The sequence below is a fragment of the Dendropsophus ebraccatus genome, chromosome 5, assembly GCF_027789765.1.
Source record: "Dendropsophus ebraccatus isolate aDenEbr1 chromosome 5, aDenEbr1.pat, whole genome shotgun sequence".
In the NCBI taxonomy this organism is placed as follows: domain Eukaryota; kingdom Metazoa; phylum Chordata; class Amphibia; order Anura; family Hylidae; genus Dendropsophus; species Dendropsophus ebraccatus.
The window spans coordinates 107,692,956-107,719,086 of record NC_091458.1 but is presented as its reverse complement, the minus strand read 5'-3'; the positions used below and the strand labels follow the sequence as shown (position 1 = coordinate 107,719,086).

At 45.0% G+C, this 26,131-nt stretch overlaps 2 protein-coding genes across 3 annotated transcripts in view; both read right to left on the bottom strand.

The window, feature by feature from the left end:
• Nucleotides 1–26,131, bottom strand: part of RPL31 (ribosomal protein L31) — a 384,238-nt gene that overhangs the window by 298,408 nt on the left and 59,699 nt on the right. The gene's annotated exons all lie outside the window — the stretch shown is intronic.
• The window catches only part of NMS (neuromedin S), a 53,280-nt gene continuing 48,245 nt past the window's right edge, over nt 21,097–26,131 (bottom strand). For both annotated transcript variants that reach the window (XM_069970965.1, XM_069970964.1), the window contains exons 7-10: nt 26,009–26,044; nt 23,600–23,641; nt 22,502–22,562; nt 21,097–21,471 (exon numbers count right to left, since the gene is read on the bottom strand). In XM_069970965.1, coding sequence (XP_069827066.1) covers nt 22,524–22,562; nt 23,600–23,641; nt 26,009–26,044 — 117 coding nt within the window. In that variant the 3' untranslated portion in view covers nt 21,097–21,471; nt 22,502–22,523. The remainder of the gene's footprint in view (nt 21,472–22,501; nt 22,563–23,599; nt 23,642–26,008; nt 26,045–26,131) is intronic.

Below are 26,131 nucleotides of genomic sequence, written 5' to 3'. Positions count from 1 at the left end.
TTAAAACGGCTCTGTATGGGGGTACAGGGGAGAGTCACATAAATGATATGGGGGCACAGGGGAGAGTTACATAAATGATATGGGGGTACAGGGGAGAGTCACATAAATGATATGGGGGCACAGGGGAGAGTCACATAAATGATGTGGGGGTACAGGGGAGAGTCACAAACTATATGGGGGTACAGGGGAGACTCACAAACAATATGGGGGTAAAGGGGAGACTCACATAAACTATATGGGGGTACAGGGGACAGTCACATAAACTATATTGGTGCATAGGGGAGAGTCACATAAACAATATGGGGGTACAGGGGAGGGTCACAAATTATATTGGTGCACAGGTGGGGTTATACAAACAGTATGGGGGCACAAGGGGGTTAATACAAATGATATGGTGGCACAAGGGGTTTATATAGCTGACATTATACAAATGATATGTGAGCACAGAAGGGGTTTATACAAATGATATTGGCGCACAGAGGGTTTCCTATATACGGTATGGGGGCACAAGGGGTTTATACAAATGGTATAGGGGCACAGGATCTAAATACTATATGGAAGCACAGAGTGGCTAACTAGTACGAAGGGGCCTAATAAATGGGACACAAAGTGGGGACTGTTACTGCATCAGGCAATACAGAACACAAGTTTGTACAGAGGTGAGGATGGTGCTGAAGCATGGAAGCTAAAATGTTTGTATGGCAGATTCTGTGGAGGCAAGTCGTGGCTGGGAAAAGTCTTTATGATGGATTGAGCCAGATGGAAGAGAAGACATCACCTGTGAGTCCCTGGATGTAACTGCAGTGTAATCAGTAATGTGGGGGTAGGATTAAAGTGTACCTGTTGTTTGAAAAAAACTTTTAACATATCATAGAGACTAGAGATGAGCGAACTGGCCGAGGTTCGGGTTCGTATGGAACTGAACTCTCTGCTTCTGATTCCCGCTGTCTGCCCACTCCGTGGAAAGGGTGGATACAACCTTGAGGTCTGCCTGGAAAACTGGGATACAGCCATAGCCATAGGCTGTACTCGTTCTCCCGATTGGCATAGGATCTGAACTGATCAAAACTTTTGACATGTCTCTATGATGTCTCTATATGTCAAAATTTTTTTCAAACAACAGGTACACTTTAAGTTATGGGGGACCCAGACACATTCTGCCGTTTCTGTCCACCTCTGCTGACAGCTTCCTTCTCACATATTAAATAGCTAAGAGTACCAATACTATATGACACACTATTAATATTATTAAAGGAAACTAATTGGCATGATTGTGCTCATATAATTCCCAACTGCACCCAATACACCTCTTGCACAGCTCCCTAACCATATCAGCCATGTGTGCATATCCATGAAAAACATGTTTTATTCCTGTGTGCAAGGGCAGGAGAGGGGCATTGTTCAGGTCTGGAATTATTACCTACCCATTTACCAATCCTGTGGTGAATATTCCTTCAAATAATATGACATAATATAATATAATATAACATTGATTCAATGTGGAATTTTATGTTTTAAGCAGTTAAAGGCCATGAAAAACGTGATTCAGGAAATGTTTCTACATAGAGAAATGCACGAGGCCGAAACCACTGTCCCCCACACTCCCCAAGATGGGGTGTCTTCAGGTTTAGTGCCTAGGGCAGCAGCTGCTGTTAATACGGCCCTGTGCAGTGTCCCAGAACAGCCCTTCTTATGCTCACACTTTCATTATAAACAGTTCTGTTCTGGAAAGCTATGGTCCACTGCAAACTGCGTGTATTGTGTCACCCTTCTCAGTATTTAAGTCTGCCATTTCAGTCATTTATTGCATGTGAATTCAGGTATCAGTGTCAAAAGGTATTATGTCGCCTCCTAGTGTTCAAGGATGGTACTCCTCATGTATATTCCTCTGTATATGCCTAATGGTGTGATGATGCAATGGCTGGATGTCACGTGACTGTGCCCTGCTTCCATGGTAACACCAATGGTCATCGAGCTTTTGGCTGGGGTTACCATGTGACTTCCTGTGCTACCTCAGTCTATTCCCTACCATCAAGGGGATAGGTTGTCTGTTAGTCCTCTCTCTCACTGCAAAAGAGAGAGGCCTGCGTTGTGCTCTGCTGCTCCAGTCCACTGGCTGTGTTCCTGTCTCAAGTCTCAAGGTTCTCATCTGGGTGTCGATTCTTCAGTCATTCTTCAGTTCCTCTCATCGTCATCTTCTCAAGTCATCAACAGCAAGTGTTCAGTTCGAGTCTCATTCCACCCAGCATCTCTGCTTCAGTATCACTGCTGCTCCCATTATTCGGCACGCTAGTCTCACGGCCTATTGCAGCATCACCCATTGTTCTGCTTTATTCAAGATTGCCTTATTCCCGGTTGCATCCGGAGAGACTGTTACTACTAGTTACCACCGTTACAATAAATATACAACTACCGTTGTTTCTGAACCTTGGCATTGGTGTGATCATTGGTGCCCTGACTAAGGACAACGAAGAATCGCATGCCCAGTATTCCCGCACGGTCAGGAGCCCGGTTTCCAGCTGTAGCACCCTCGTGCCTACACCATGACAATATTCTCCTACAGCTGCCCCGATTCCTGCACCCATCCAACATCTGTATTGCGGAGTGGCCCCCAGGGGCCAGGGCATCGCATTTGGCATCACAAACAGGATATAGCGATCGCATTGTGTGCCGCAACCCCAAAGAGACTTTGCCATATCACCATGGGTGTAATTGAAGTGCCTCGGGCCTTAGACTGTACACAAAATGGACGCTGTCTTCTTCAATCTCTAACTGCGCCATACCCCGGAGAGGAGGGGGTTAATTGCCATGCTGCCAAAGCGCGGGAATCGCCCGACGCCATAGACTTTGCATTGAATACTCCTGATTGGCTGCCTGCGCCAGATGCCGTCACTGTTGCCGGGCAGACTTTGGAACCGGATCCTCCAGCCTGGCGCTCCTCCCCTTCCTGCTACAAGTTCCGGTCAGTGCGCAACAAGATGGCGTCCTGCAAGGAGTGCACCCTTGCTATTGCTGTACTCGTGCCCCCAGAGCCTCCCGTCTCTTCGCCAGCGTTCGATCCGGCATGCCTGCTGGCTCCGCTGCCCTCGGATAGTGACAGCAGCTGGGGATCCGTCCGGTCCGAAGACGGGGATCAAAGCCGGGCTTCCACTCCAAGCTCCCCTGACAGAGGTGAGGAGACTTCTTCTGGACTCAGCGGTGCCTCCAGCCCCGAGCATTCCGGCTCCTCCCGCTATACGTTCTCTACCGGACCATCGCTCTCCTCTGAGGACGACCGGATTCTGGACGAGTCTTCACCGGTGCCTCCAGATCCTGATCCCGGGGGTAAGACTTTCCTTAAGGGCCCAATATCTCCGGGCCTATGGCGGCCTCCAGGGCGTGATTCTCCGCCCCTACCACAATGGGTATTCGGCCGGGAGCCCAAAGTAATGCAGCTAGTGGAGGATATACAGCGGGCTCTCTCTCTCTCTCCACCCGCCACTAAAGCTGCACCCGCTATGGCTACTACTGCGCCTGCAGCCTCCACTATTGCCTGTCAGTCTGCATCAGCTACTACTGCCAGCGATGCTTTCTCTGCCAAAGCCGGCCTAGTGCCGGAACCACCACCATCAGTGCCCTATCCTGATTATGCCCCACTCTGGGGTCATCCATATACCCCCTACCTAGAGTCTAATGCCGCATCCGAGCGGCTCTTCATCTGCAAATTGGAAAGACCCAGGCCAGGTGCAGCTCCTCTGAAGAGGAGAAGGGAGACTGTCACAAAATTTGACAAGCAGCGGGGCTATGGTCTGGTGATGACTCATACACCGGACTGCTGGTGCTGGTCAACAGACGAGCAGTGATGCGGGATTACCAGCCAGCCTACCTCAACAACCTTACTCCTGGAGAGGTCATTGAGTACACCCTGATAGGGTCCCCAAAAGGTCCATGGGCTGCAGCAGTTACCCGGCCTAAAAATCCAATATAACGGCCTTTCCTACCAACTCCATCAGAGAACTGGGAAGAAGATTGGCAGGATTTCAAACCTCTGGGCTCTATCACTGCTGCTTCCAAGGCCCCAGGTTCAGCCACCACCACTGCTCACTCCACTGCTCCTGCTGCTGTGGCTAAAGCCGCCTGCTCGACCACCTCAGTGACATACCACGTGGCTCCCATCATTTCCCCCATCACCACAGTGACCCCTAGCGTTGTGGTCACCACTGCATCCAGCGATGCTTCTGCTCCTGGTCCTCCACGCTTCTATTATCCATGGGAGAAGAAGAAGCAAAGGAAGGAGAAGGAGCCTAATGAGGTTCCTCCTGCATCTTCGCAATAATCCGCTACAGAGACCAAAGTCCTTAACTGTTCCTGTTCTGTTGTTGTTTGCTGTGTGAAGTTCCTGCAACGTTCAAGGTTCGTGCCTGGTCCTCCTGACCAAGTCCCTGTACTAACCAGCTATGTGCTGATGGACACTCCCTGACCAAACTGTTCTTCAGTGCCTGTCCCAGAGCCTTTACATGGACGATGTCCTATGTTGCCTAAAGAGACTCTACCACACAGAGACACTTATCCATTCCTTCCTAAAGCATTTTCCAGAGTATGTGATTGTCAGAGGTTTATTATTGTACTTCAGTATTGTACTTCAGTATTGTACTTCAGTATTGCACTTCAGTATTGCACTTCAGTAGTCAAAAGTCTATTTTCATGTCAGAGTCGTATATATATATTTTCCTACCTCTGAGTAAGCAGACAAGTCATTTAGATAGTCTCAGAGTAAAGTGTGTCTTTGAAAAAGTATTTCTTCTCACAGTGTATGTTCTCATGTCAGAGTCAGACAGTTTCCTCCTCCTCTGAGTAAAGAAGTCAGTCTACATATTTATATATATAGCCTCAGAGAAAGTGTATTTTCTAAAAAGTGTATTTTTCAGAAGAATCTTCTATTTTCTCCATGCATAATCTCATTGTGTATTATTATCATATCTATAGCTGGAAAGATTTAGTTGAGCCAGTTTGTATGCAGATTTTCCTCAGATTTTCATTCGGATTTCTCTCAGGTTTCCTTCAGAGTTATGTGAGCCAGTTCTCCTCAGGACCTCGCAGTATTTGTTGTCTTTTGTATTTCCCTTCCTTTTGTTTCCAGTATTTGTTCACCTCTGTCTTGTCCCAACACAGTAGTTATCACACATAGTCATACCTAACATTCACACTGGTCCATACATATTGCACCTTGGATACCCTTTCGTGTGTTTGGCCTATTGAGTAATTGTGTTGTATGATTGACCCGTATGCATGGGCGCCCAGATGTATGCCTGCTTTTATTATTTTGTTCTATTCTCTTCCAGGTATCCAAGACATTTCACAAACACGCCAAGGGAATACACAGGTCTTCACAGTTCTCCTCCAGTAGGGTAACACTTTATACAGGAAACCTACTGTCAAACTGACTGGAATATGGAGGGTCGCCCGCCAGCAGTTAAGTTGTCCTGGCTTCCATGTCAGATGGTCCACGCACTAACTACCTGTAACCAGAGTACGTTAGGCACCCCTAGGTGAAGTCCTGCCACTAGGGTTTTCTCTCTCTTCATATGTCTTGTCACCTGTGCCTTGAGCGTGGGAAACACACATCTACAGATTCACTCACACTAACATTCTTTCCTCTTGTCTTGTTGTCCTGGTCCTCTATGTTCTCGGCCACATCTACCTTAGCTTGTGGTTCGCCGAGGTCGGCTCATTTCTAGTAGGGAGGTATGCAGTGTCCCAGAACAGCCCTTCTTATGCTCACACTTTCATTATTAACAGTTCTGTTCTGGAAAGCTATGGTCCACTGCAAACTGCGTGTATTGTGTCACCCTTCTCAGTATTTAAGTCTGCCATTTCAGTCATTTATTGCATGTGAATTCAGGTATCAGTGTCAAAAGGTATTATGTCGCCTCCTAGTGTTCAAGGATGGTACTCCTCATGTATATTCCTCTGTATATGCCTAATGGTGTGATGATGCAATGGCTGGATGTCACGTGACTGTGCCCTGCTTCCATGGTAACACCAATGGTCATCGAGCTTTTGGCTGGGGTTACCATGTGACTTCCTGTGCTACCTCAGTCTATTCCCTACCATCAAGGGGATAGGTTGTCTGTTAGTCCTCTCTCTCACTGCAAAAGAGAGAGGCCTGCGTTGTGCTCTGCTGCTCCAGTCCACTGGCTGTGTTCCTGTCTCAAGTCTCAAGGTTCTCATCTGGGTGTCGATTCTTCAGTCATTCTTCAGTTCCTCTCATCGTCACCTTCTCAAGTCATCAACAGCAAGTGTTCAGTTCGAGTCTCATTCCACCCAGCATCTCTGCTTCAGTATCACTGCTGCTCCCATTATTCGGCACGCTAGTCTCACGGCCTATTGCAGCATCACCCATTGTTCTGCTTTATTCAAGATTGCCTTATTCCCGGTTGCATCCGGAGAGACTGTTACTACTAGTTACCACCGTTACAATAAATATACAACTACCGTTGTTTCTGAACCTTGGCATTGGTGTGATCATTGGTGCCCTGACTAAGGACAACGAAGAATCGCATGCCCAGTATTCCCGCACGGTCAGGAGCCCGGTTTTCAGCTGTAGTACCCTCGTGCCTACACCGTGACAATATTCTCCTACAGCTGCCCCGATTCCTGCACCCATCCAACATCTGTATTGCGGAGTGGCCCCCAGGGGCCAGGGCATCGCACCTGTACATGGGGTTACGCCAGGCTTGGACTGGCCCACAGGGGAACAGGGGAACCAGGTGGGCCCTACCCCTTGGTGGGCCCTTGAGCAGGAGGCCTCACTGTCTAGCAGTTCCAGAATGACATATCCAGCCTTTCACCCAGTCACTAATTGCCTCCATGGAGTAACCTGGAGTTTCATAATATTATATAATGGCAGGGAGTGACTAGGGTGACAGGCAGCAGCATGTAGCATGCAGATTTAGCGCAGCCTCTCTCCTCTCCCTAATGACCCTCCACCACCTCCTCCTCTCAGACTACCCCCATCTGCTCTATATGCTACTGCTGGCAGTTGGGACACCAGAGAAGAAGAGGGAGAGGGGCTGCAGCCTGCAAAGTGAAGCTGCAAATCTGACAGCATGTGAGTTGTACCTGGTGCTTTCCTGTATCAGAGGTAAATCTGTGTGTGTGGACATGAGTATGTACATTATGTGAGTCTGTGTGTATGGTGCATGTATTATCTATGCATATATGTATTGTGCATTTGTTTAGATGTGCGTATAGTGCACGTACTATGTATGCATATAGGTAATGTGCATTTCTTTATCTGTGTATGAGGTGTGTATGTATTGTGCATATTTGTATGTAATATGTATGTACATGTTTTGTGCACACCCCTAAAACTCCCCCTGCCAAACCTAAACCAGCAGGTGTCAATTAAGCAGGGAGGGAGGAGAGGGGAGACTTTCCAGCTTTTAGCTATTAGGTTGGAGAAGCCTCTTTGCCTCTTTGTACCAGAGAATAAAAACAATTTCTATGCTATAGAAGCACAGACAAATATTTTTAAGGTACAATGTGTCTTTTTGACCTAACAGCATCTAACAGTGTCAGCAGATTCCTTTAAAGGAAAAGTCTCCCCTGACAGGCAGGCAGGGGGGTGCGGGAAGATAATAAAGAAACTATACTCACCAGTCCCCGTGCCCCTGCACCACTCTCTCGCACAGCCGCTGGAAGTCATTTTCAATCATTTCTGACTGGGTTCCGTGTATGTCACGGCCCTAGCTCCTTTAGCTGCAATGTCACATACTCAGATGATGGATTGCCTGCTTAGCTAGTCAATCACTTCAGCGGTGTCCATCCCCAATCAGTGATTGGCTGATTGGGCAATCCATTGGCCGAGTATGTGATGTTGCAGCTGGAGGAGCTGCAGGAGGTCGGTGGCTACCTGAGATTTGTTAGTGTCATGGGACTTCTCCTCTCAAGAAACTTAAAGAGGTACTCCGGGCTATGTGTATTTTCCCGGTTCCAGCGCTAGGTCCTGGATCGTGGCGCTCCGTTCTCCCGTCCTGCTGCCGCTTTCTGGTCTGAGGTCTCAAGGCAGTCATTCAGCGGTCGTAGCGGAGTCGCTCCTCGGCCGCTGAATCGCTGAGCGGCCTTGAGATGTCATGTCTCAAGCCGCAGCTCAGACCAGGAAGCAGCCGCGCGACGGAAGAACAGGGCGGCGCGATCTCGGACCCAGCGCTGAAACCGGGTAGGTATATCCACCCCCTCCCCGGCCATACTGGGAAAATACACATAGGCCGGAGTACCTCCTTAAGTGGCACTTTATGCTTTTTGCATAGAGTGACTGACAAGTTACTGGCAGTGAGCTGGCATTTCTGGTCACATACACATCTCTGTGCAGAGTTACTATAGTAATGTAAAAGGTTTGGTGCTTGTTATATCTGTAAGTAGAGTGGGCCCCAAGAATTAAATTCCTAGGTGGGTGCTCCCCCAGTCTGATACAGTGCTCTATGCTGCCACCTCTGTCCATGTCAGGAACTTACTCTGGAAAGTTCCTGACATGGACAGAGGTGGCAGTAGAGATCACTGTGTCAGACTGGAAAGAATACACCACTGCCTGCAGGACATACAGCAGCTGATAAGTACTGAAAGACTGCAGATTTTTTTTTTTATATATAAAAATAAATGACAAATAATTGAAACATTTATTTTTTTTTACCACTTTAATACTGTGTAATTTGTAATTTTACTTTTTAACTTTTGTACAGTCAGTGCAGTTTCTCCAGTGATCATCTAATCGGGTGATCACCGATTTCCTATGAAAGCCTGGGAAATGTAGTTTTACATGGCAGCCATACTGCTTGTCTTTACTCTCCAGGTAGGGATCCCCTCCTTCCCTATTCATCTCAACAGCTTTAAACCCCTTAACGACCGCGGGCGTATATTTACGCCCTGCGGTCGGTAAGGATGCTCAGAGCGGGGCCGCGCGGCGGCCGCGCTCTGAACCGCGGCGGTCCCGGGTGCCGCTTGTAGCCCGGGACCGCCGCTATTAGCCGGCATGGTCCGATCGCCGTGCCCGCTAATACAGTAATCGGATGCAGCTGTCAAAGTTGACAGCTGCATCCGATTACCGGACGCAACGTCATCCCTGGTGTCTAGTGGGGAGATCGCTCCTCCGGGATGTTATCCCGGAGGAGCGATCTCCGTAACTGAAGCCGGCCGGGGACCGCTCCAAGATGGCGCCGTCCCTGGCTCGGCACTCGTTTACTTCCGGCTGCAGCAGCCGGAAGTAAACGAGTGCCTATCTCATGGATCTCTGCAGCATATCTATGCTGCAGAGATCTCAATGAGAGATCAGAGCACTTATACTAGAAGTCTCCTAGGGGGGCTTCTAGTATAAGTATAAAAGTAAAAAAAAAAGTGTTGCTAGTAATAAAAAGCCCCCTCCCCTAATAAAAGTCAGAATCACCCCCCTTTTCCCAGGTTATTAATAAAAGTAAATAAATAAATAAATAAATAAACAAACATGTTTGGTATCACCGCGTGCGTAATCGCCCGAACTATTAATTAATCACATTCCTGATCTCGCACGGTAAACTGCTTAAGCGCTAAAAATCCCAAAGTGCAATATTGCGCATTTTTGGTCGCATCAAATCCAGAAAAATGTTAATAAAAAGCGATCAAAAAGTCATATATGCGCAATTAAGGTACCAATAGAAAGAACATGTCATAGCGCAAAAAATGACACCTGACACAGCCCCATAGACCAAAGGATAAAAGCGCTATAAGCCTGAGAATGGAGCGATTTTAAGGAACGTATATTTGTAAACAATGGTTTTAATTTTTTACAGGCCATCAGATACAAGAAAAGTTATACATGTTACATATCGTTTTAATCGTAACGACTTGTGGAACATATATAACAAGTCAGTTTTACCCCAGGGCGAACGGTGTAAAAACACACATCCACTAAAAACACAAAATGTGTTTTTTTTTTTCAATTTCACCACACATTGAATTTTTTCCTGCTTTTGCAGTGTACTTTATGCAAAAATTCAGCCTGTCATTGCAAAGTACAATTAGTGGTGCAAAAAATAAGGGTTCATGTGGGTTTCTAGGTGAAAAAATGCAACTGCTATGGCCTTTTATGCACAAGGAGGAAAAAACAAAATCGCAAAAATAAAAATTGCCCCGGTCCTTAAAGGGTTAATAATACTCTTTGGCAGCCCTTTAAACATACAATTACATCAGATTGTCAGCAGTCTCCTTCATGTTAACAAATACGCTGTATATAACCATATACTGGTGGATTCTAAACTGAGTGACAGGACATGCTGGGAATTGTAGTGTATAGAAATGTCTGTGAACCACAAGTGTCCCTCCAAAAAGTTGGGAGGTATGGAGGAAGGGCTGACTGCAAAGCATTATGGGGAAGCTTGAGGTCATGTGTTTTCAGTCATCAATTCATCATCATAAACTTTTCAGCAATGGAACAGCTTTATCAATCTGCCAGAGATTTGCCCATAGCAACCAATCCCAGCTCACCTTTCATATCTTAACAAGCTCTTATTAAATCAAAGCAGAGCTTTGATTGGTTGCTATGGGCAGGTTAGACTAAGTTGCGCATGGCAACCAATCACAGTTCAGCTTTTATTTTACCAAAGTAATTTGAGAAACAAAAGCTGAGCTGTGATTGGTTGCTATGGGCCATATGAAACCATATTATTTAGTGTTTTTTGTGTGGCCTAACCATACTAACCATAAGCTGTTTGCTTGGTTACAAGTGGGTTAAGTGACCTCTGCAGTAAAGCTCCTCGCCAGTAATTAATGGGTTAATGTTTCAGATGTGTTTACCTGCAGTTACCATGGTAACCGTGCCTGTGATGACAAGCGCTTATGTCATAAAGAAGGTTCCATAAAGCAATGCACCGCACCCTGATCAGTGCCATCTTGGATGCGCCAGAGGACCTTGAGCTTGTATACTTTACTGCCCCCTACCCTTGATGGAATTTGGAGGTTCTAGCAGGGGAAAAGGGTGGTCTGCTTTAGACTACCCCTTCATTGAGTCGCCACCTTCTTGAGAAGTGGACCTGGATTTGTGAGGGAGAAGAGCTACAGCCGCCTAGCCATAAATAAGGTGACATTGCAGACAGATTTCTCTCACATCCAGATTACATTTATAGTATGGTATTACCCTCTAAGCCCAGGGGAGGGGCAGCTCTCCAGCCATGGCTCCCTCGAGGTTTCCCCCACAGGGGGGTTTTCCTCGCCTGAGTGCTGGATGGTGACTCTTTGTGAGTCGGGGGTCTGCCATTTTCGGTGTCATGTAATTTTAAATAAAATTGGGCCCCTTTGACACCTGATTTCATTGTGTTGTGTCTTTATTTTGCGTTCTTTGGTGTAATTTATTATGCTTGGGAGTTGGGGATCCATCACATGTTGCAGAGTGATAAAGCTGGACATCTGCCTGCTACACAGATCTATCACCTGCACAATGAGGGCAAGTAGGATGGAGCAGTGGATAGTAGAACTCTTGAAGAAAAAACATGCATCACAAGGTTTATACCTACATCTGCAAGGTTTGTCAAAAGTTTTTTTTTTTCAAGTGACAGGGTCACACCAATCATAGCATATCATAGCAACATGGACACCACCATAAATATACATATATATATATATACATACACTACCCGGTGGCTCTTGTGTGTGTAGGCATTATCAGGGACAAGGCAAAGTATTGCACCCCCACACACATACATCCAGGTGTGGCCTAGGTACCTGCCCCCCCTCCCTAAAATCCACAGGATAGGGGATATCTAGCTGATTGGTAGGGGTACCAGTGGTCACGAAATTGTGGGGAACATGTTCCCCTCAAATAAACAGTGGCGACAGTGCTCCAATAATTCTCTATGGGTCTTGTTATCCCTTATCCTGTGAATAACTTTGGGAGAGGGGTATGTTCTCATGTAATATATGGCCGGATTCAGACTAGGCATTTTTTAGAAATATGGCATTTTTGCAGGTCAAAAATGCTGTGGCCAGATGTTAGCTTATAGTCAGTGGAGAATGGCGAAACGCAATACCCATGGGACATTTTTCTGTTATGTTTTTTTTTTGTGAAATCGTAGCAGGATATGTGTTTGGTGTTTTACAAATCAAGCAGGGACATCGACCCGGACCAGGCAGATAAAAGAGGACTTCTTCATAAGATGAAAGCAGAACCACCCAAAAATGTAAAATAAAAACGCACGTATGCCGCTGAATGTGATTAGGACACAAACATGCGCGGCATGAAAATGTATTTAATAAAAAACTATTTCAAGCGCTATGGCCTTTTAACCCCTTAACGACATCGGGCGTAAACTTACGCCCTCGCGCCCTGGTACTTGGCGCATCAGGGCGTAAATTTACGCCCGATGTTTCCCCGATCGCTGCGTGTTCACACACAGCGGTCGGGGAAGATGGCCTGCTATAAATCATAGCAGGCCATCTTAGCTTCACGGCACGGGGGGTGGTTAACACCCCCCGTGCTTACGATCGCCGCTATAGGCTGATCAATTCAGATCAGCCAATAGCGGCGATCGAAACCTTTCCGGGTCATCGGCGACCCGATGACCCGGAAAAAAATGGCGGTCGGTGCTGTCCGAGGACGGCACCGACCGCCATTACTGTAAAAAGTAATGGTGATCGCTGTGCCACCGGCCCGATCGCCGTGAACGGCCGGCCGGTGCCGGCCGGCCATTCACGGCGATCGGGCCGGTGGCACGGCGATCAGAGTCCCACAATATAGTAAATACCTGCCCTGGACCCCTCAGCTAGGCAGCCGAAGGGTCCAGAGCAGGTATTTGTACATTACTCACCTGTCCCGGGCTCCTGATCGGCGTCTTCTGGGTTCGCGGCATCCTCGTCTTCGTTCGGGTCTTTGGCTTCTTCCGTGACGTCACGTTCGGCTTCTCTCGGCTATTTTCGGCTCCAGCGTCGGCTCTTTCCGTATTTTGCGCTCTGCTGCCCTCTAGCGGCTGATATGTGTAATACACTTATCAGCAGCTACAGGGATGTTCAGAATGTAGAAATTTTTTATTTTTTTTTTTCAAATTTTTTTTTTTCTATTTTCCGCACCCTATCGCCGCTGAGTGTTGATCAGCATCGCACGAAAGTGCGCTGCTAATCAGCAACTCCTCCTTTTTGGCGTAGGGTGTTTTTTTTCTATATTCTACTGCCACGGTCTGCTTATAAGTGCCGCACATAAGTGCGGCATTTATCAGCAACTCCTTTGTTGGCGTAGGTTTTTTTTTTATACTTACTGTAAAAAAACACGTAAAAAACACTACATTACACCACACTACATTGAATAAAGTTTGACACTACACCACTACATACCCCATATACCAATCCCCGTATAAAGATGGCCCCCAGGGTGTTTTCGGCGTCAGAGGGATACGTTATTATTACCTCCGACACCGAAACAGCCAGTGAGGATGAATGGGGGGTCCTTCGTTCCTCCATTCATCCTCATCATCCTCATCCTCCAATGACGTATCTGGGGGTAGCGTAGCGTACGCTGCCCCCCAGACACATCTTTTCCGCCAGTACCGTCCCAATAAGAGATGACGGTATGGAGTGAAATTCTACAAACTCTGTGAGCGTGCCTTAGGGTACACCTACAGATTTCGGGTACGTGCACACTGCGGAATGGCGAAGGATAACCCTTTGTGCATTCCACAGCTGGCACCCGCCGGCGGACTGATGCAGGCATGTGTCTCCACCCGTGTCATAGAATCCATTCTATGCACGGGCGGATTCCATCGTCCATCCAAAGAATGAACACGTTGGACGGAGAGTGGAATCCGCCCGTGCATAGAATGGAGTCTATGACACGTGTGGAGACGCGCGCCTGCATCAGTCCGCCGGTGGGTGCCAGCTGTGGAATGCACGAAGGGTTATCTGTCGCGATTCCGCAGTGTGCATGTACCCTTAGAGTGTATGTAGGAAGGGACACCCGAATGCAGCCCCCAGATGCCCCCTCCCCCCCATCCTCGGAGTTAGTGGGAAGATCGTCCGGGAACTGATCTTCCCACTGCTGGATAAAGGTCACCACCTGTACGGGGATAACTTTTATACCAGCGCCCCCTCCTCTGGTCTCTCGCTGCCCTGTAGCTTGCGGCACGATACGAAAATATCAGAAGCAGTAATAGCGCCCTAATATTTAGCAGCCATGGAGCGGACCCAGCGCTTCTGGATATGAAGGACCCCGTATCGCACCAGAGCAACATTTTCCAGGTGACGTCCCCCACACTGGAGAACGGGAGACCCCAGAAGAAGTGCAGAGTGTGGGGTAACAGGGGGATCAGGAAGGACAACATTTTCCAGTGTGACGCCTGTCCTGATCCCCCCGGCCTCTGCATACTGGATCGCTCCAAGGTGCACCACACGTCATTGGGGTTCTACATTATCTAAATTCTGTCCCTTATTCCTATTTCAGGGGCCACGTTGATCCAGGGATTATTCTGATCGCCATTATGGAGTCAGGAAGGAATTTTTCCCCTGTGATGAGGCTACTGTCGTCTGCCTTACGAGGGTTTTTTTTTGCCTTCCTCTGGATCAACACAGGTTGAATTTGATGGACACCTGTCATTTCCAACCTTATAAACTAATAATTGGCCTAATACCCCCAAATAAATTAGAATTGTCCCTTTTCCCCAGCTAAGTAGGTATGGCCGCCATTCCCATTAGAGGATGCCATGTCGCAATTACAAAGCCTCTGTGCGGCCAGGACAGTAGAAACCCCCCACAAGTGACCCCATTCTGGAAACTACACCCCATAAGGAATCTAAGAAGGGGGGCAGCGGGGATATGGCCCCCTGGTGACGGCCACATTTGGGACGTGAAAATGAAAAAAATTTTATTTTTTATTTTCTCGGCACATGTTCTACGTAAGTGCCCGTCACCAGTGGGGTCCATATGCTCACTGCACCCCTTGTTAGATTCCTTATGGGGTGTAGTTTCCAGAATGGGGTCACTTGTCGGGGGTTTCTACTGTCCTGGCAGCACAGGAGCTTTGTAATTGCGACATGGCCTCCATCCTCCATTCCAGCCTCTAAATGGCGCTCTGTCCCTTTGGTGACTTGCCCTGTGCCCATATGGCACATTATGTCCACATGTGGGGTATTTTCGTACTCAGGGGACACTACCCTACACGTTTTGTGTTCATTTTCTTTTTTAACCCCTTGTGGAAATGGAAAAAAATCAAGGCTAGACCAACATTTAGTGTAATTTTTGTAAAATTTTTACTCTAAATCATTAATCTTGTCATGTTTTTTCATTTTCACAAGGGGTTAAAAGATAAAAAAAACATTTAATGTGTAGAGCAATTTCCCCTGAGTACGGAAATACCCCACATGTGGACATAAAGCGCCATGCGGGTGCAGGGTAAGCCTCCGAAGGGAAGAAGCGCCATTTGGTTTTTGAAGGCTGGATTTGGATGGAATGGATTTCGAGGGGCCATGTTGCATTCAAAAGGCCCCTGTGTTGCCAAGACAGTTGAAACCCCCCACAAGTGACCCCATTATGGAAACTGCACCCCTCAAGGAATGTAACAAGGGGTGTAGTGAGCATATGGACCCCACTGGTGACGGACACAAATGTGGAACAATGTGGCGTGAAAATGAAATATTACATTTTTTACACTATAATATTGGTTTAGCCTTGAATATATCATTTTCACAAGGGGTTAAAAGAGAAAAAAACACACAATATGTGTAGAGCAATTTCCCCCGAGTCCGTAAATACCCCACATGTGGACATAAAGCGCCATGTGGGCGCAGGGCAAGCCTCCGAAGGGAAGGAGCGCCATTTGGATTTTGGAGGTTGGATTTGGCTAGAATGGATGATGAACGCCATGTCGCATTTACAGAGCCCTCATGCTGCCAAAACACTGGAAACCCCCCACAAGTGACCCCATTCTGGAAACTGCACCCCTCAAGGAATCTAACAAGGGGTGCAGTGAGGATATGGACCCCTTGATGACGGGCACATTTGTGCCATGAAAGTGAAAAAATGAAATTTTTCCCTTTCACGTCACATTGTTCCACATTTGTGCCCGTCACCAGTGGGGTCCATATGCTCACTGCACCCCTTGTTAGATTCCTTGAGGGGTGTAGTTTCCAGAATGAAATCACTTGTGGGGGGTTTCCAGTGTTTTGGCAGCACGAGGGCTCTGTAAATGCGACATGGCCCTTGAAATCCTTTTCAGTGAAATTCAGCTTCCAAAAGCCAATTGGCGCTCCTTCCCTTTGGAGGCTCGTCCTGCGCCCCCTTGGCACTCTATCGCCACATGTGGGGTATTTCTGTACTCGGGAGAAACTGCACTACACATTTTTTGTCTTTTTTTGCCTCTTATCCCTTTAAGAAAATGAAAAATTGAAGGCTAGAACAACGTTTTAGTGTAAAAAATAAATTTTTCTTTTTTCACGCCATATTGTTCGGAAAATCTGTGAAGCACCTGTGGGGTCCAGATGCTCACCGCACCCCTTGTTACATTCCTTGAGGGGTGTAGTTTTCTAAATGGTGTCCCTTTAGGGGTGTTTTTTAGGTTTTGACACCCCAGAGCCTCTGCCAGCCTGAAGTGGTACAGTCAAAAATGACCAAATATAACGGAGGCGTTGAAATTCACTAGGCGCTCCCTTATATCTGAGGCTTGTGGTTGCGTCAAATAGCGCAATAGGGCCACATATGGGGTATTTCTATAAACTGCAGAAACGGGGCAATAATTATTGGGGTGCATTTCTCTGGTAATAGGTTTATAATTATGAAAAATATTGGATTACAATAAAATCTCTGCACAGAAAATTAAAATTTTCAAATTCCTTACACACTTGGCTTTTATTTCTGTGACTCCCCTAAAGGGTTAAAACACTTTCTGGATGTGCTTTTGCAGAGTTTGGGGGGTGCAGTTTCTGAAATGGGGTGCTTTGTGGGGCTTTCTAACATACAGGCCCCTCAAATACACTTTAAACCTGAACAGGTCCCTAAAAATATCTGATTTTGAAATTTTACTGAAAATTTGGAAATTTGCTGCTAATGTTTTAAGCTTCCTATCGTCTAAAAAAAATGAAAGATAGTTTAATAAATGCCGCCAACATAAAGTAGACATGTTGCTAATGCTATTTAATATATAATTTATGTGGTATAACCACTTTCTGTATACGCAAAGAAGTTTCAAAGTTGGAAAAATGCATTTTTTCACATTTTTTCACATTATTTGGGTTTTTTTCATAAAGATTTGTTATGAGTATCGACTCCAATTTACCAGAAATGTAAAGTACAATATGTCACGAGAAAACAATCTCAGAATCAGCCGGATAGGTAAAAGCATCCCGAAGTTATTAATGACTAAAGTGACACTGGTCATATTCATAAAATTTGTCTCTGTCATTAAGGCCATTTCAGGCTCTGTCCTTAAGGGGTTAAACATGAGGAATAAAAAAACGAAAGCACAAAAATTGTCTCAGTCCTTAAGGGGGTTAAGGAAGCGCTACGAGGGCACGGGGTCGAGTAAGTATACTTTTGTTATTCCTGAGATTTGTTACTTTCATGGGACTTCTCCTGTTCGCAGAGTGACTGACAAGTTACTAGCAGTAAACTAGCATTGATGGTCATATATACACAATGCCGTGCAAACTCACTATAGTAAAGTGAAGGTTTCGCGCTGGTTATATCTGGTGTATGAAGGGTGGGCCCCTGGAATTAAATTCCCTGGTGGGCCCAAGGTACCCCAGTCCGACATTGGGTTACGCTAATGGATACACAACAGGGGTAGAGAACCTTGGCTCTCCAACTGTTGCAAAACTACAACTCCCATCATGCCTGGACAGCCAGTACTGCATCGGTACTGTTTTGTCACCTAAATCAAGGCATGTCTGGTCCTGGGGTCTGCATGTCTCCTAGGCCGGTATTCGGGCTAAAAACAACTTACAAGCAGTACACCCCATCATGAATTCGTCTAGCTATATTATAATAGATGCCTAAATTTCACTATTAAGCACATGTGCCCACATGTGGCTTTGATCTATTCTCAACAGTTATGGTTGTGAATAGATTTGCCAGTCTGACTTTGTAAAAGCATATTTTATGATTGAGAAGTTTGCTAGTGTGAATAAAGACATTTAGCAACACTGTGGCCGAGACAGGAACTGTCCAGAGCAGGAAAGGTTTTCTATGGTGATTCCAATAGAAAACCGAGACTGAGTTCTGGTGTCAGCAGAGAGCACTGTGTCAGACTGAAAATAAAACAACATTTCTCGCAGGAGATATAATAGCTGATAAGTATAGGAAGACTTGAGATCTTTTAATGAAAGTAAATTATAAATTTATGTAACTTTCTGACACCAGTTGATTTGAAGGAAAAAGATTTTTGCTGGACAACCCCTTTAAAGTTACCTATAGAGTATCTTAGAGAATATGCACAGATATAACACAAGGTATGTGTTCTTTATAATATTTGTCTAGGCCTAGTATGGTGGCTTTGTCCACCTAACCATTTTAGTTATATCTAAACAGCTGCATTAATGCCTTGATTGTACCTGATAAACTCTCGGTTTCAAGCTCTGGCCACTGGCCACGGCCGTAGCAGCAAAATTTACGTACTGATTATGTTATAAAATGGCAACATTGGCCGTTATTAACGAACTTGGAAATTGCAACAACGGTCGTTGTGTGCCCTTATTTTTAAATTGTGTGAACATAGCCTAAATAATAAAGTTTTACACTTACATGCCCACGCTACCCGGTGTCCTCCTGCCCCTTCCTCACTGACCGGAGCTGCCACTGAAGCTTCTACACCCATCTATGAAGTCACAAGCCGCTCAGCCACTCAATTGCCTCGGCAGTGACCTGTCTCTGTCAGTGATTGGCTGAGCCGCTTGTCACTTCAGAGACAGTTGCAGAAACTTCAGCGGCGGCTGCAGTGAGCAGGAAAAAGCAAGAGAACACCAGGTAGCGTGGAGAGGTAAGTATAGAGCTTTATTATTTACTATATAAAGCAAGAACTGCACAGACATTGTTAATGATGTTCGTGCAGCCCTTGCCACATGATAGTCGAGCAGATCAACGCTTGTTTATCCCACATATCAGGCCGTCTAATCAGGCCTTTGGAATATGACAGATTTTGAATCTGGCACATTGTTAGACTGTCTAGTCCAGGAATTAGATAGATTTGTAAATATGGGCCATTATGTAATGATTGTTCCTTTGCATGTGAAGTAGTACTGTAGACATACAGGGGAGATCTATCAAAGCTGTGCCTAGCTAATACCAGGAGAAAAGTGAGTGGGAAAGGGCATGGCATGACGAGAAGGGATATGGCCTCCCCTGTACTAAATCTGCTAAAGTTTACACCTCTGCACGGGGGTGTAATTTTTTTGTGTAAATCTGCACCAGGAAGTGATGTACAGTAAGTGATGACAATAGTTTTCATAAAATGATTTTATTATTATTTTAGGCAAACAGCAAGGTCTACACACATGCATTTGTGTGTATCATATGCATGAACAGTAGTAATGTATTCAGTGCCACAAGAATTAGCACCTTCTAGAGAATTACATACATTACAATACAAAACATAAAAGGTACAACAATAATACTTTAAACATATAAGTATCATATACTGTTAACCTTTAGATACAGCACTGATACAGTAATACTTTTTACCAACAAGTGTGAGAAATGAAATATAGGATATGAGAGTAAATTCACAAAAGTAATTTTCTAAGTGTAGCCTTAATGTAATTGCTCCCATTTACAAGAAGGATTGCATCCACACTTTTCCTTTCCTGAGCCTCTACAAGCTCCTCATTTACAGAATACTGGCTGACATACATTGTGGCATTATACTGGTTTCGAAACCAGTTTTATGGCACGTTCAGGACTTAAGGCCCTATTACACCAAACAATTATCTGCCGTACTTGCCCGATTACTGGCCGTTCCTGCCTTCATTTGATGTAACAGGACATGTTAAAAGACCATGATCATGCAACATACACATTATTGGCTGATTGTAGTCTTTCAACATGTCAAAAGAACACAGTCAAATCAGCGACGGTCCACTGTGCATCACACTGAGCAATAGGAGCGGTGGCAGCAGCAGACCACCACTGACTTCAATGGGCAGCCTAAAAGATCTGACTAATCCAGGCAACCCCTACTGCTGCTCCCCAAGGCCCCTTCCACTCGCTGTGTGTGCATGTAATAGCACAGGCAGCACGCTGAGAATGAGGAGGAGGAGAGCGCTGACCTGATAGGTTGGAGTTAATGGAGCAATTCCAGCAGTGCTACAAGAAATATGCAGATTTCAGTCCCCTTATTGGTACTAAAGTTACAAATAGTGTTGAGCTGATCTGTCAAAATGTTTGAGTTTGGCAACTGGAACGCTCGACATTTGATTACCAGTGGCTGCAGAAATTGGATGCTGCCCTAGGGCTGCCAGGAAAACATAGATACAACCTATGGTCATGTCCATGTTTTCCTGGCAGCCCTAAGGCAGCATGCAATTTCTGCAGCCACCGGTAATCAAATGTCAAGTGTTCTAGTTGTTAAACTTGAACATTTTGACAGATCAGCTTAAAGGGGTTGTCCGGCGATAAAAAATTATTCACAGAATAACACACATTACAAAGTTATACAACTTTGTAATGTATGTTATGTCTGTGAATGGCCCCCTTCCCCGTGTCCCCCCACCCCCCACCCGTGTACCCGGAAGTGTGGTGCGCTATACATACCTGTCACGTGCCGACCACGGTCTCCGATCCTCAGCAGTGACGTCTTCTTCGGGTGGCCAGCGGATCTTCCCGAGTGCTGGCCGCCCTCTGCAGCGTCATCCGAAGCTCAGCCGCGATTGGCTGAGCATAACTGTGCTCAGCCAATCGCAGCTGATGACGTGGCCGCGTCATCAGCCGCTCAGCCGCGATTGGCTAAGCACAGTTAGAAGAAGAAGAAGACGTCACTGCTGAGGATCGGAGACCGTGGTCGGCACGTGACAGGTATGTATAGCGCACCACACTTCCGGGTACACGGGTGGTGGGACACGGGGAAGGGGGCCATTCACAGACATAATATATGTGTTATTCTGTGAATAATTTTTTATCGCCGGACAACCCCTTTAAGGGTATAAACCCACACACCGTATACGCAGCAAATACGCAGCAAATACGCAGCAGATGTGATGGTGAAGATTTGATGCTATGTTCAGTTATTTAGATCTAATCTGCTGCGTATTTGCTGCGTATCGCAGTAGTAAATACGCTGCATATACGGTGTGTGGGTTTATACCCTTACACTAGTTACAAATTGATGCATATATTTTAAAATAAAAACACGACTTAAATTATTTGTAAATAATTTACTACAATTTAAAATGTATCAAAAATATAGGAAAAGTAAATAAATGGCAATGTTGGCGATTATGATTAATTGTTAAAAAGAATGTGTCTTCAGTCAATCCCTGCAGGGCGTCCTTTGTAATTCTGCAAAAAAAAACAGCATGATAATGTTACTACTATAGGTAATGGTTATTTTACAGACGGACCATTTTACACCCTAGGGTGATAAAACTTAACTTTTATTAGTATAAAATATGCTAAAAAGCTGTCATATCAACAACAACGAAAATTAAGGTGAAATCACACGTGCTGAACCTATCCCTGCTCTTGAGGTAACTTATGATATAGGGAGATATACAAAAGGATTGTCCAAAATAATATAATAAAATGGCCAGGGGAGGGAAGGTGCTCTCTCACAGCTAATCCAGATGGTCAATTCTCACCTTGCCTTTTGGGGTTGCCCACCTCCTTAATAGGGTGGCCCCAACCACGGTGCCAATCCCTCCCTAACCTTCTAAGTGCAGGGAAAAAATTACAAAAGAAAGTGACACTTTCTTCCCAAAACTTACTTTTATTCATTCCCGCGCTGTATGCTTAATCATTCCGACTTGTCATCTTGGCAGGGCCGGGCCTCAGTGCTCATACCAGCGCCTGCATCTATTGTCATTTGGTGAAACCTAGGTGCTGGTATGAGTGCTATTCTGATCTCTGAGCACCGGGTCAGAGGCTATGTACCAATCGGACTTTATTGTACGGTATATGAGTGCTCAGGCTCGCACCTCTGTGACAAACTGAGCTGTGAATCATGCCTAGAGAGCCGTGATTGGTTCCCTTTAAAGTAAAATAGCTAAAATAAAACTGCTGTGGCCCATGTAAAACTGTACAATCAGTTTCATTAAAGGGGTTATCCCTCTAGGAAAAACATTATATATATATTATATGCAAGCACTGGGACCGGTGATTGGCTAAGTGGGCTGTCACCGCAAGAAGGGTCCATATATATATATATATATATATATATATATATATATATATAATCTGCCAAGCCACTGATCTTCCAAAACTTTTCATGTACAGCGAATAGAGAAATTAACAGAAAACTTGTATCAAGCTACACAAAGGATTTTTCTGTAACCTTGCTGGTGAATGTTCTGTAGTGGCCATTTTAACCTACCTATTCAATAAGTATGAAAGTATTACTGCTCCTCTGTAGAAACTTTTCTTCCATTTCTAGGCTGTTAAATAAAGACATAATAATAAAGTTAAGACTATAATATGTTTAATTTGGACTGTTACAATAGCCGTTTCTATACATGAAAATTTAAATAAAGAATTGATAAAGAAAGACCATAATATGTTTGGAACAGTACTATGTTAATGGGAGCTTGTCACATTTTTCATGCTGCCCGAGCCTTGGATAGCATAAAACACTGACAGGCTTCCCCATCACAACCTCCCCATGCAACTATGATTACTCTGAAACCATAAAGACATTCATAGTGCAACACAGATGGTTGTGATAGGGAAGCCTGTCAGTGCTTAATGTCGTCCTTGTTTCAGTCAGCATGGAACAAGCAACAGATACCTTTTAAATCTACATACCCTACAATAAAACATTTAGTAGAATAGCCAGAACTGAGGCTGGTCCCCACTGATGCCAGTTACTGTGGGTCAAGATTAGTCGAGAAAGTGGAGATCAGTGAGGACTTAGTGGGTGTCAGAATTACAATCGGAGGTTTGCTTTATATAAGCCAGTCTGACCCATTGATACCACAGAATAAACCCTTTACAGGTTGTTCCATGGTTAAAAATTATATATCACTGTGAGATCTTGTAAAGCAAGGGTGGGGAACCTCCGGCCCTCCAGCTGTTCCGAAACTACAAAGCTAATGGTTCTCCACCATTGTTGTAAAGTATGACAATATTTCAATTGGTATTATTGAAACAAATATATTCAGTGCAGTGAGAAGAGTGTTTCAATTCTTTTTGCCTGTTTTTCTACCTCCCCTGCCCCAACAGCATATTATTTTTTTAATAAAACACTGGGATACAATTCAAATTAAAAAAGGCTCCATTATGCCCTTTTTTGCCATACACATGTTACCTGTGTTGAATAGTTATGTAAGTTAAGATTCCTGCCCTGCACTACCGAGCATACTCAACAATCATGTTCTCAAAAGATTATCTACCCAGCACACTGACAACCTTTAGAGGCTTGTCATATGTAGATTGTTGTTCTGAATGGAATTAAGAGCAAATAATACTAACATACCCTGAAAAGGAAAAAGGGTCTTCCCATGGTACCAGAGCTATCCTGTAAAATAAATGAAAACACAAACCGTATAGATAAGTATAACTCTATAACTCTCATAATCAGACATAACATCTTTTCACTCAGCCATTAATCAGTTTTTCATTTCCACCCCCGTTGTAAATGCCATATCTTTTTTTTCATCTACAGAGCCACTGAGTGTGCAGATCTATACTGATCGTGAGAACAATCGTGGAGAAGACCACCCTAAGTGGGTGCCTCTTCTGGGTCTTTGTCACATGATGAGTCTATGTAAGTCTATGGAGAACAACTTTTTAGTTACTGATACAGAGGGGGAGCGGATTGCTCTACCACAAGTCCTCTTTTTATTTGTATAGCGCACACAGATTCCGCAGCACTTTGCCTGTCTGTATGTTCCCACTCATTCTCATAATCGGTCTCTACAATGTGTCAAATGTTTTTTTATGATGACAAGTACACGTTAATTTTTTTCTATTCTGACCTCTATAAATGTTTCCATCAGTATGGTGTACCCTGAAAACCCTGTTAATACCTGTTTACTTGCAGCCTAATCTATCCCACCCCCTGACAAGCACCATTGTCATAAAGTAATTAGCTATTTCATCTGTGAGTGCTTTTAATGTTTTGCCTGATTGCTGTATATACCCTACTATTCACTTTATAATACACACCTAAGGTTTTAGAGGGGGGAAATGGGAAAAAGCTGTTTGGTGCCACACTACTCAGTGAAGCAAGTTTGTCTCTGTTCAATGTGTAGTGGTGGATATATTTAACGGCAGCTAAGCTCCAATTCAAGTAAATGGGAGCTGAGCTGCCGTTACAGATGGAAGAAGCAATAGGAGATGACAAATGTCTGTAAGTGGCTTCAGCTTATATTGGTCTTCTCTCTGCACCAGGGATAGGGAACAGGAGCTGGGAGCCGGGCACAGGGACAGAGAACAGGAGTTTGGAGCAGGGGGCAGGGACAGAGAACAGGATTTGGGAGCAGGAGACAGAAAACAGGAGTTGCGAGCAGGGGACAGGGACAGAGAACAGGAGTTGCGAGCAGGGGACAGGGACAGAGAACAGGAGTTGCGAGCAGGGGACAGGGACAGAGAACAGGAGTTGCGAGCAGGGGACATGGACAGAGAACAGGGGTTGCGAGCAGGAGACAAAGAACAGGAGTTGCGAGCAGGGGACAGGGACAGAGAACAGGAGTTGGGAGCAGGAGACAGAGAAAAGGGAGTTGGGAGCAGGGGACAGGGATAGAAAACAGGATTTGGGAGCAGGAGACAGAGAAAGGGAGTTGCGAGCAGGGGACAGGGACAGAGAACAGGAGTTGGGAGCAGGGTAAAGTGACAGAAAACAGGACTTGGGAGCACAGGGCAGAGAACAGACAACAGGAGTTGAGGGCAGAGGACAGAGAACAGGAGCATTAGCTTTTTGAACTTGGTGCTGTCCAGTGGACATTCAAGGGTGATCAGCAGTGTCCTGGAGACAGGTCATGGGAGGTTGGGCAGGCAGGTGAAGTAAGCCCTTAGTCGTAAGCCCTTAGCAGCTGGTGTATGCTCTTGCCGGTGACTGCCAGTTGCGCACTACAGTAAATTGGTAATGAAATGGCTGCTCAATAACTCTATATAGTCCAACAGGATCCACAACAATAGTAGAATAAACATGGTTCTTTTATTTACCAATCTATATAGTCCCATTCTATATAATTTTGTGTTTGTATTATAGTGAACTTGTAAGCCAGTTATGTGTGTAAATCTAATACTAAACAGCCTCCTCAATCATGAATCTTAGGTTTGTCAGTAGCCATTTTTTAGTATTCCACCCTCGTAAACAATTATAGCTTTTCCCCATCATGCTCGGAATTGGTGTTTGAACCTGCCCTGTATAAGTATGGCCTTTTCCTTCTATTTAAATAATAGACAAGACTAGATACAGTCTTAGGTAAGTTATCAGATGGTACTGCATGTAACTAAAGGAATCAGGCATAATAGAACTCAATATTCCTAGGTAATAGTGAAAAATACATTTATAAGGACAACTACCAAACCAAAATATGTCTGTAAATGCATGAATTCCTAAAGACAGAAGAGGGCAAGGTTTTTAAATTGGAAAGCCCAGGGCCCTCTTCCTAGTTCTCCAAAACTATGAAACAGAGTGTGCGTGTGGCTTTCTGTTAGCTACTCATCTGCTTAATAAGAAGAAAAACACTAAAAAAGGTGATTAAGTTTGGTGGAAACACAGTTTATGGGAGAAACTTACAGACCACTATAGGAGTAACTCCAAGTAGTATGAGCCTTCAGTCTTTAGAGGTGTTAGGTCAACACATGTCAGTTAATATAAAATCATAAAGTCACTGACATTTTGTGAACACATAACCCTTAAAAAATAGATTTTTACCTTTTTGGTAAACTCTTCTGTGGTTATATGAGATTCCTGCAAAAAATGACCAGAAATAGTCTGACATATACACTATACAAAATTTTTGGTAATAACAATCTGTGGCTAACCTGTTGTCAGTAT